This window comes from Barbus barbus, assembly GCF_936440315.1.
Source record: "Barbus barbus genome assembly, chromosome: 9".
In the NCBI taxonomy this organism is placed as follows: domain Eukaryota; kingdom Metazoa; phylum Chordata; class Actinopteri; order Cypriniformes; family Cyprinidae; genus Barbus; species Barbus barbus.
Genome location: NC_136737.1, coordinates 8,154,041 through 8,166,684, shown reverse-complemented (window position 1 = coordinate 8,166,684; position 12,644 = coordinate 8,154,041). Strand labels below are relative to the sequence as shown.

Here is a 12,644-nt window from a genome sequence, read left to right as displayed (position 1 = left end):
TTTTGTTTTTGTTCAGCATAGCTCCTAATAACTATGAAACAATGTGTTACATTATGATTTAGTAGTCAGCAATCATTCTAATGTCCTTATTTATTATAGATGTCTAATATAACTGTGGGTTTAACGTCAATGTTACACAAGTAGCACTGTTTACTATTTTTTATATATATATATAAACCCCTCATGTGGTGTTCGGGTCATTTTTGTCTGGAGAACGTTTTCTTTTTCCCGAAAATACTAATGTTATCGCATTGGACTGAAATGTGACTTTGTTCACAAATGGTATACAGTAACTACTCAAATTGTTTGGGAGAGATTTTTCACCTTGTTACATTTGTGGTGTTCCTGGCAAAAATGACCAGTCCTCAAAAAATTGCTTATAAATCTCTCATTATGCTATATTATCACCAAAGATTGGATTCAATCTTTTAGTCAACTTCTTTTCTTTCATTTAGGACTGGTTTTGTATTTATATTTGTATCTGATTAATCGTAGGCCTCAAAAGTAGTAAATAAAAAGCATTATTTATGAATGATTTTCACAATATTAAATAAAAACTGATGAACACTAGTGTATTTTAATGTTTAATCAGGGAGTTCGCTTTTAAATGCTTTTATTTTGTACAAAATGGCACAAAGTCAAACTTGTGGTGTTCCCGGTCAAAAATGTCCTGCCATTCAAAGTGAATGGGAAATAAAAGAAAGTAATGAAAGAAAGAAATGAAAGTAATAGAAACTATTAGTGTTCAGGAGCATGTTGATCATGTTCACGTTCACATATGTACATGTGTACTTGCAAACATAAAGGCCTTGGACTTTATGTTTGCAAGTACACATGTACATATTGGGGTTCTTCTCTGACCAAACGAACCAGCAGTTCAATTTCAACTGCAGCAAAGTCAGATTGTAAGGGTTCAACTGGTCGATGTCAATCTTCTTACGATGTAACAAGTACATTGTGTGTTATGAGGAGTGTTCCCGGCTCTGTTTGACCTAATTAATGCAGCCTAACAATCCTTTAATGGATTTGAATTTTAGAAGCGTATTAGTGTGTTATGTGTAAACCAGGTTAAAGAGATGGGTCTTTAATCTAGATTTAAACTGGCAGGGTGTGTCTGCCTCACGAACAGTGTTGGGTAGATTGTTCCAGAGTTTGGGTGCCTTATAAGTAATTAACAAGATTTTAAAATCTATACGATATTTGATAGGGAGCCAGTGCAGTGTTGACAGAACCGGGCTAATGTGTTCATAGTTCCTGGTTCTAGTAATAACTCTAGCTGCTGCATTTTGAACCAGCTGGAGTTTGTTTATTAAGGGTACAGAACAACCACCCAGTAAAGCATTACAATAGTCTAACCTTGAGGTCATAAACGCATGAATTAACATTTCTGCATTTGACGTTGAGAGCATACTGTAGGTCTCAGTTTAGATCTATTTTTAAGATGAAAAAATGCAGTTTTACGAATGCTAGAAACGTGGTCGTCAAAGGAGAGATTGTTATCAAATAGCAGACCTAGGTTCCTGGCTGATGACGAAGAATTGACAGAGCAGCCATCAAGTGTCAGACAGTGAACTACATTATTACTTTTGGGGGTTTAGGTCCGATAATTAACACCTCTGTTTTTCCAGAATTTAGCAGTAAGAAATTTTTATACATATTTAAGCAATCAATTGTAGTATTAAAACCACTAAAAACAGATCCAAATGTAAAACTTTATAAATACTAACTAAACACATTTTAAAAATAAAGAAATTAAATAAAAGTGACAAATGCATACAACACAATTTCAAAACTTAACATTTAAATGAAAAACAAACAAACAAAAAAAGCTAAAAACAATTCAAATAATTAAAGGACAAAAGGTATAAGATTATAATGATTCTAACAAAACACTAAGCCAAACACCAAAAAAACTACATATGTGTATGTACAACCACACACACACACACACACACACACACATATATATATATATATACACACACACACACACACACACACACACATATATATATATATATATACACACACACACACACACACACACACACATATATATATATACACACACACACACACACACACACACACACACACACACACACACACACACATATATATATATATATACACACACACACACACACACACACACACATATATATATACACACACACACACACACACACACACTCATTTATAAATTCAATCTAAAGTGTGCAGTGTATCATTTGTGACACAACTCGACCAAATTGACCCTGTTTATTATCTCATAGTTGTAAATCAGCGACATCTGCTGATGACTGTAATGGACCAGCAGGTTATGGTTGGTAGTGATGGTTAAAGGAAGCTTTGTGAAGAGGCTTTCCTCTCTCAACTCTATAGCAAAAGGATTCATTACTCGAAGCTTTTCAACACAGTGTACGCTGTGGCCATAGTGATCATAAAAATGAAGAGCATCTTCCAAAGTGCTGTTACAGCTGCTGTGGTTTCACATCTGGCTACAAAAATAATTATCTGTTTTATTTTGTTGTATATAAATAATGGTCAATGTCAAAGTCATTAATTTGTGTCTGTGTACTGGCACTAAAATAAGTAAAATAAATGAAAAATAAATTTGTAAATTCAATCTGGGATCTGTCTAATTTAACTCTGCCTCAGTCCTTATGTTATTTCATGGGCAAAGTTCATTTGAGCATAAATCGAATTGCTGATTTATTTTTAATTTAATTTATATATATATATATGTATATAAAAGAATAATGTCCCACCCACCCCAGTCCAGCTGGGCTGCATGTTCAGCTCCTCCAGCTTCCACACTTAACTCCTCAAACTCCAAGGTGGGCAGAAGCATCATGGTCCACAGACCCTAGGCCTAAATACTTTGGTCTAATCCTGTAAACTCTAAAAAGGTTAAAACAGCTATATACATCTCTCAAACCCTTTCCCAAAAGGTCTACGGCACTCGCTGGTCTATTCTTTAGATTGATAAAAAGACTACTCTGATCGTATTTACTACATTTAAAAAGCACATACTCTCTAAAGCATCGCATTCATCACACAAACCATTTTCATGCTTCCCCTTTAATGCAAGTGTTGAATTTGTTCCATCCTTAAAATTCATTACTATGCCTTTCTATGCCTTCCATAAAACTGTTCATTTTTCCATACTGATTTTGTAAATGTTCTATACCAACTCCTATAAAACTCCTATACCAACTTTTTGATCGATTGGATCTTTAGATCCATCTAATCTGTATAAAAGAATAAAACATTCTCTCATAAAAACATTGATTGTATATTATATCTTCCTCCTGCTTTTCCCGGGCCTCCAATAATCTTAACAATAGGTTCAGATTCCATACTGACACTACATTTAATGGTATGTTTGGACAGACTTCTTTCTCCAGACCACAATCCTTGACCCACTGTTCATATTTCCATCCAAAACGCATTTCCTCAATTCTTTTTATATTCCCAACAATCACTGAAAATTGTGTGTACAATGATTCTTATCACTACCCTGCAAGTTTTCCCCCATCATTGAACCAGATCAGTGTTGCCAACTAATTTTCAGGATAAGTTGCTAAATGAAGGTTGATTTGTTGCTACAAGTTGCTAAATAACGTTGTGATGTCATTGCACGATGACGTCATTGTAATCACGATGCAAAATTGTCAATACATCAAATCTCAGCAAAAATAAATATTTGATATATGTTAATTTAGATTTGTTTGTACAATAATGTAAACGCATAATATAATTTTCAAATATAAATAATTAATTTTTTAAATAATTCAATAAAAAAAAAAAAAAAAAAAAACACAATTTCCTTTTTTTTTTTTAATTAATGCCAAGGCAAAGATAAAAGTACAGAAAATCACATTTTCCTTTTCCTTTTTTTCAGGCGAACGTAGATTGACGTCACAGATCACCTGCTTTTAGCCAAGCGAATCAAGCTTCGTGCTCGCCTCGAGCGGAAGTTGGATGAACACAGAGGAAATGTGTTACTTTCGGTTTATTTAGGCCTACTATTCTGTAGGGAATGCAGTTGGGTTATGGGAGCTGCGTTAAAAAGCACAGAGCTTTTATGTCCTTTTAGTTTTTTTTGTAAAGACGAAAACCGGTGGAAATGAACTCTGCTGTTTTATGGACGTTGGTGAATGTTTTGCTCGGTAAGACATGTATTTACGATCTTTTTTTCGTATCATTTTGTAGTCTATATATGTCAATTTAATCACTTTATACTCGACAGAAATCGATGTTTTATTTTTTAATTGTTGCTGTTTTATGTAGCTGAGGAGTGAAGTTGACATTGTTATAATTTTAGACGCTTTTGCTAAAGTTGAACGGACAAGACAGCTATGGGTTAACAGGCTAATTTAGCACACTTGCTAATCAAAGATAGCTTTTTAATGAATCTTAGTTAATATTTAAAATAAATGTGAACGGTCGCATTCTGTTCGCTGTTATCGATGCATGGCAGCGTTTTATTTCAAAGTGTTTTCTGTTCCTGGCATCTCTTCTGTTAGCATGTTTATGTTTGCTAGCACGATTTTGTAAAATGGACTACTTGAACAAAATGGCAGGTTGAGGACGAGGTGGGGCTTTGTCCATCAATATCCTTTACATCTTTTACAAGTCACATGGGACGGAGTTTTAACATTGCTTCATTTTTCCCGTAATAGATTTTTTATTTTTTTATTTTTTTTGGGACAAGTCTTGAAAAGAGCTCTTTATATACACAGGACTCAACACCAAGGCAATGCGTTTTTTGACTGGTTCAATCTGGTTCAGATTTTATTTGTCCTGGCAAAATTTTTACAGGTGTCGTGCCGAATTCTGACCCCCGCCAGATTATTACCCCCCTAGTATTGTTAGGTTTAGGGTTAGGTGTGGGGGAGGGGTTATGATTAGGGGTGGGGTTAGGATTAGGCAATCAGGTGGCGATTTCAACGAGGGGGGTAATAATTTGGCAGGGAGTCGAAAATAGGCACAACACCGGCCTTGCTACAAAAACTATTATGAAGCCCAGCCTGGGTCACACCCAATTCAAATCTTTACTAATGTTAGATCGGGTCTCCATGCCAGATAATATTTAGGGTCCAGCCCCGGATGCCGGATGTTTATAAATCATTTAAATACCACATGCCTAAATGAACTGAACTATAGGAGATAATGTATCAGAGCAGAAATTAAGGATTGTACATGTACACCTTAACTCCCTGTGAAATATTTACACTTCTGACTCTGATTGGTTAATTTAGTGAGGATACTGGTACCTGATTGGTCTTCATCTTTAAAGCCCATCCTCACACCTAATCAAAATCTCACCCCTCAGTCTGGCTTTGATGGCCTACTACACCTGTAAATTAATGCAAACGGGACCTATTTAAATCTACAATCTTTTTCAGGCAGTGAAATATGTCTGAAATATGTTCACAGTGCTTAGGTGTTGTGTAGTTTAGTCCCACTATCACAGATGCAATTAAATGTTAATTTGTTCTCTTCCAGGTGTGTCTGCTGTTGGTGCAGATGAAGTGTCTGTGTCTGTGATGGAGGGAGATTCAGTCACTCTGTACACTCGGATTGAAGCAAATCAACAAGAAAAGATAAGATGGTATTTTAATGCCAAACAAATCGCTGCAATCATTGGAGATAAGAGAGAAATCTGTACAGATGATGAGTGTAAAGAGAGATTCAGAGACAGACTGAAGCTGGACAATCAGACTGGATCTCTGACCATCATGAACATCACAAACACAGACTCTGGAGATTATAAATTAAACAACATCAACAGTGGCAGCTTCAGTAACAAGATCTTCAGCGTTTCCGTACATGGTGAGTCATTAAATGAATATTTAGAAACAGATTATATATGTTTATCATAACGATTTCCATTTCTAATCTCTGAAATCAACTCTTTTTCTTATGTTTATGTGAATCTAATTTGTCTTAATTATTGTGTTTTAGCTCTCCAGGATGTATGTTCAGTGTAAGCACAACATGTAGAACATTTTTTGCATTTTAGTCAAAGTGTAGAAAGAGCATGTGAAGTACTTGTTTTTATTAGCCTGTCTTGTATTATGTTTACTCAATTATCTTGTAGAGGTTTTTTCTCCAAAAAAGATCCTCCAGCAGCTGTTGGTTTGTGTTTCAGATGCTCCTGAACGAGATGAAATGAAGACAAAGTCAGTGAAGGAGGGAGAATCTGTCACTTTAGATCTTGGTGTGGTAAAAAACCTGAATGGTGTGATGAAGTGGTATTTTAATGACATTCTCATATCTGAAATCACTGGAGATCAGAGTGAGATCTGTACAGATGATCAGTGTGATAAGAGATTCAGAGACAGACTACAGCTGGCTCATCAGACTGGATCTCTGAACATCACAGACACCAGAACCACAGACTCTGGACTTTATAAACTAGAGATCAACAGCAGCAGCTTCAGTATCAGCAGACTATCAACTGTATTAACTGTCATTAGTGAGTATAATTTAATTATTCACTGACTTTGCCCTCTAACTTTAGAATACAGTCCAATATTATTGTCAAGCTAATATTATTTTAATTATTTAATAAATATTAAATAAAATATAAATAACTGAAAGTGAACTTTGACTCAATGTTGAAATATAATTGGTATTGTCTGTATCATCTTCACATGAATCTCAAAGTGACAGTTTTTAAGCTGTAAGACAGAGACATACTGCAACATACAGCTGTTTCTAGTTAAGATCACAGTGCTGTGATGCTGCTTTAGATGCTGTTCGTAAAAAACACCAGAATGTGTCATTTATCAGTTCAATATTTAATCACACAACTGATAACTAAAGTAGAAAGATGTAAATATGAGTTAAAGATAATGTTAAATACTGGATGCATAATCAGTCACTCTCTAGTAATAAAGACTGTCTATTTTTATCTGCTCCAGGTTCAGGTCTCTCTCCAGGTGCTGTAGCAGGGATTGTTGCTGTTGCTGTTCTGTTGCTCACGCCTGCAGTAGCTGCTGTGTTTATCTATCGCAAACGCCGAGCAGGTGAGTATTAGTTGTAGCACGGGATGTATGTGTGAAAATATTATTTAAAAGATGTGAAAATATATATTTTGTGTTGTAATTAACCAAAGTAATCAGTGTTTAATTGTTTATTGTTCAAACAGGGACTCCGAACGCTCATGATCAGGTGAGATACTATCAGCACTGAATCTGTCTGCTTTAATTAATAAATAAATAACCACAGATTCAGATCTGAGAGAAATTTATAATTTGACTCTTTAAGATACTGCTGCTTTTGTACTCCGAATGAAGAACAGTATTTTTATATATATTGTTGTTTTAATTGTTATTTGTGAATGATTTATTTAACATCTTCTGACTTCACTTCAGAGTCTGGATGTAACATGTTCACTGAGAATCTGTTGTTTCTTCTCCTTTATTTTTTTCATACCAAGGCAAAACTTTACCAGTGAAGCCATGTAATTAAAACCAACAACAAAACATTCAGATATCTCCCAAATAAACCAAATAACAATAATATAAAACCACAAAGTAAAACTTTATTTTGAGAACAAGACTGTCTTAATACTCACCAACATAAGATATATTTTAATCACAATAACATACTAACCTTTTCTATTACTGCGGTATAAAAGATAACAGTGAGGTGGAGACTGAAGATTCATTAAGAGAAACATTTAAGAAGTGTTAGATATTTAGGAAAAGGAAACTACCGTGCATTCTGCAAACATCAGAAAAAAACAACACTTGAGTATTTTTGTGTAAATGAATCAGTAGTCCTGTTTATTTCTTTGAAATTCTGTGAATGCATGTTTTCTTACAGGAGAATAATTTGGACGTCTTGCCTCGTGATCAGAGCACAACTCCATTGACTCATGAGGCCAATGCTTCTAATGGGACTGCTCATGGGACTTCTAATGGGAATGCTAATGGGAATCACGTGGGGCATTAAAGGTAAACGTTCAATCTGTCACATCATCTGTGCATTACAGGTGTTTTCTCCATTTCTGTCTCTTGTGTTCTGTTCATGAAGCACATTCAGCTGTGCTGTAATTGTCCTGTGATTTTAAAATCATGTAATTATTGTGTTCTGTATTGTTCTTTATGTGTTTGTAGGTTAGTGTCACTGCCAGCAGTGGAGACTAGGGTGCAAAGACTATGGACAACACTGTAAAATAGACTGCCTGTGTGCATAATTGTTTACATACATCTGTTTTTATTTTTCCTTCCTTTTATACTGGTATGCAATACACAATCTGTGCTTGTTCACGTGAGTGACAGCCGCATAGAGTAAATTACAAAAGACATGATCTGAGAGAAGTGCCTATGCATCACTTATGCCCAAGAAATATTTAGCAAGCTAAAATTATGGACCCATGTGCAACTGTGTTTTAATTTAAAAAGGCATTGGCAATGAGAGAAAGAATTCCAGTCTCACACCAGAGTTCATCTCTTGTGTGATCTTTGCATCATTACGTCATTTCACTTTTCACTCATGCCTTTTGTACGTGAGATGAGGATTCGTTGTTCATATGTTATATAAATACATAGAAATGGTTACATGTAAATAATAAATAAAATATATACAATCAATTCAATATTCCTATGACCTGAACTCCATGTGGGGGTCACACACACACATACACAGAGGCACTGTCATGTTAGAATAGAAAAGGGTTCTGTCCAAACTGTTGCTATAAAATTAGAAGCACACAATTCCCTAGAATATCATTATATCCTTAAACATTAAGATTTGTACTCATGGAAATTACTAAAGCAGTCAAACCTGTTCATTAGAAGGGGGTGACCCAATACTTTTGGCAATATAGTGTGTGTGTATATATATGTATATAAGCAGGTATTTTGTTTGTATATATTTGTAGACATATTTGTATATTGGGTTTTTTTTTTTACTTTTTTTTTTTCTTTTTTTCTGTGGTAAATGACATTAAGGCCAGACACTACAGGCAAATCTGTTGTTATTACATGCACAGGGCAATTTAAAAAACTTAATGTAATGAAAACATCTAAAATACACTTTAAATAGTTTGTTTTATTACATTATTTATTTGAGATTTTATTTCTTGAATGGTGTTTGTATGCACTGAGCCAGATATCAACTTCAGCATTATTTATAAACCATACTTTCCAGATTTATTCCTATAAATATTTTGAAGGTTTATATTGAGGGGGTTTGTCCATACATTTTTCTCCCAGTACGTGGTTGTCTTTTCACAGTTATTTATATCTAGAGAAATCCAAAATCCCCTCTTTAGAAACCTTTAAAATGTCAAAATGAAATAAAAATGTTTACATTTTGAACCTGGCTTAATCCAGTGTTCAGATTTCTGATTTGAAAATATATGTAAATTAGAGCATATATATATATATACTTGGATAATGTTATATCTGAATATTTAGTAAAGTTTAGAAAAAAAAAAAGATCTGTGATTGATAATCTGAGGAAATATAGTGATATAATGTTTAGCCTGCTCACCTGTAGTGTCTTGCCTTAATTAATTTAATCCCACCGGTCACAATATAGTGATAAAAAAAAAAGTTTTCATTTATAAAGCTCTAAGAATGTTAGTGACTGGTGTGCATTTCCTGCAAATATGGAAAGTAAAGGGTCTCAATTAAATATGTGCAGTTTTACATGGTTTGTGCAAATTGTCACATGACCAGAGCAGTTTGAGTTTGTGTTTTCTTTTTATAAATAGACAAATGATAAATGATCTCTACTCACCATAGACAGAAACACTGAATGTTTTTGTTGACAGTATTTTTCCACTTATCTCTAATTCATATCGTCCAGCATGTTGAGTTGTGATGTTCATGATGGTCAGAGATCCAGTCTGTCTGTCCAGCTTCAGTCTGTCTCTGAATCTCTCATCAGGGAAGATTTGGTTCTCTTTGTTGATTTGAGCTATCAGAGAGTTTTCAGCTCCAAATTTCCACAGTATGTCGTCGTCTTCATGTAATGTAGATACATTATTGTGTAGAAGCACAGAATCTCCCTCCATCACTGATAATGACTCGCCAAACACACCTGAAACATGTGACTCTTAATGGTTAACAAAGATGAATTAATTTGCTGTTTGTAACTTTTAAAGAACATCCAGAACAGCAGTAGAAACACAAAAGCAAATGTAAAGGGAGATATACAAACAAACAGATGTGTGTCAACCAAACATGTAAATCTTTAATGGTGAATGGTGAAGATGAAATCTTTAATACGTTTGAATGTTAACTGCTGTACAGCAAAATCAATATGTAAAGGATATAATTCATTTTAAGTATAAGTGCACAATGAGAACTGTAGCTTAAATTCTTCAAATTAAAATCTGCCTTATATTTTCAACACCCTTTTTATATTACAGATTATTAGATAAAACACAATTGCTCACGCTTGGTTTCCACATATGTATGTCCAAACTATTTTCTTCTCTTTTCTTTTTTTTCCTTTTAATAGTCATTCATGACTTGTACCAATCAATTTGTATTTGTAATTCTACAAATTAAGATATTTACAAATTTTAAGGCATCTTTTCTAAAAAAGACACGAGGGTTGAAAGCAGTTCAGTGGAGGTTTTGTGTTTCTGAGCCAGAGATGTTGGCATTACCTGTAGTACTATAGCAATTTCCCTTAATGCCAATGAGTTTTAACATTATTTTATTTTCATAAATTTTCCAGGCCTGGTAATTTTGATTTAAAATGCAGAACGGACACCTGAATTTAAAGTAAGTAAAAAATAATTAATCTAAGCAAAGCCATAAAAATGTTGTTATAACTTACCAATCTGGTGACAAACGCACAAACATAACAAAACAAACATATGAAACATTTTCTTCAGTTGTTCAGTGTCTGATCTAATAAGACTATCTGCTGAAAATACTCAACCTGATGTGAATCCTCCTCTGACAGAGTTTGACCCTCCTAGTTCACACACTGCATTTGCATATGATATAATATTATAGTTTATCTGACCCTAAATAAGACTTTAACTCTTCTTAATGCGTTAAAATAGTCTTTATTTCTATCATTGAGCCTACTTTTTGTAAGGTAATTATGTGTAAATATGTGACTGGGTTGGCTAAAAGTATATAAATATTGTGTAATTTGTGGATGAACTACATTTCATGGTGAAACAGAACATAACCAGAATTATTTAAAAAATGTTGTATATATTTATTCAGTTTTTAATTTTGTGTATGTAAAAAAAACAATGTAAGTTAAAACTGTGTATGGCGTTCATTTGAGTCAAACTGAAACCTGCTGCGGTCAGATTTCTATAGAAATGTTTTGATCTGTTGGTGGACAAACATCATAGTAGGTGAGAGAGGCAGTGGACATTCAGAGCATGTGTATTTAGTTTGTAGGTAAAGAGTGTCTTCCTGTCCTGACTCTATGAGAAGCTTTTTAAGACACTTTAATCTACAGAAAAAAAAAAAAAAAACACAGAGGCACAGAAACAATACCAACTAAATAATCACATGTTTAGAATGGTTTTAATGGAAAAAGTTTAGAATCACTTTTTGAATTTTCCATCCATTGCCCAAAATACATAGTTAATTTCAAACTTTTCACCATTCCACTGACTTGTTACTGTGTTTTATTGGTTGTTACTGCTATTTTCTTAAGGTTTTAGTAAGTTTCCAGCAGGCTGGCTGATTTACTATAATTCAGATTTGGCCAAATCTCAGAAATGGGCCGAACTATTGATGTATATCTGCTAAACGGATGCTAATGACACTGATATATTCACATAATCCTGGGTATCCAAGTGTAAATTTGAAAATGCAGGTAATATTTTGAACAAAAACATGAAATAGCATTAAATTAATTCTCTCCACTTAGTTGAGGAAATATTGTGAGCACTGTTTGGTTGCGTGTGCTTAAGAAGGAGGGTATATATGAATCAGGATGTGGTTTGTGTGGTGTGTTTTTTAAGATGTACAGGAACATCTGTGAGACTCGTCTAGGTTTGTCTGATGAGTGAATGTTTAAATCAGAGATGTTCTTCTGCTGTTAGTTTGTATTATTTATCTTAAAGAGTAGGCACTGAAGAGAGAGTCATGTTGTGACTGAAATAATTTTCCCTCTTATGGTGTAAGGGAGCATTTTTGCACCTTTTCGCCAATTTGTACCTATTTGCTTATATTGTGGCTTACATATTTACATACTTTACTGTTGTGTATAAATTTGTTGTATCCCATACATGATCTATAAGTGACTAATGTTATTAACATGAAAAACGTGTAAAACTAGCCTTTTCCTGTGTACATTAATGTTTCCTGTTGCATAGTGCTGTAATGCACCAGATGGCGCCACTCAAAATCATGAAAGTGATGACCGAAGTAGAAATGCCTAAATATGAGCCAAAAATATTGGTAAAATCAATTGTCAGTCAATCTCTAGTGATAATAACTGTCTGTCTTTTAACGTTTCATGTCCTTATAGCTAGAATACACTGATCAACATTAAAACCACCTGCCTATATCTTGTAGTTTCCCTTGTGCTGCCAAAACAGCTCTAATGCATTAAACTTGAAGCTTGGGCTCCACAAAACATCTGAATCTGTCCTGTGGTCTTGGCACCAAGAAATAAACAACTGATCCTGTAAG

General features: G+C 34.1%; 2 protein-coding genes across 2 annotated transcripts in view; both read left to right on the top strand.

Annotated features, from left to right (window-relative positions):
* The window catches only part of LOC306875011 (uncharacterized protein), a 991,916-nt gene that overhangs the window by 317,366 nt on the left and 661,906 nt on the right, over window positions 1-12,644 (top strand). The window lies entirely within an intron of this gene.
* Window positions 4,105-7,148, top strand: LOC306875089 (uncharacterized protein). Its single transcript, XM_079425491.1, has 4 exons — window positions 4,105-4,175; window positions 5,515-5,841; window positions 6,161-6,487; window positions 6,936-7,148. The coding sequence occupies exons 1-4, from the start codon at window positions 4,133-4,135 to the stop codon at window positions 7,049-7,051; spliced, it is 813 nt and encodes a 270-aa protein (XP_079281617.1). The 5' UTR covers window positions 4,105-4,132; the 3' UTR covers window positions 7,052-7,148.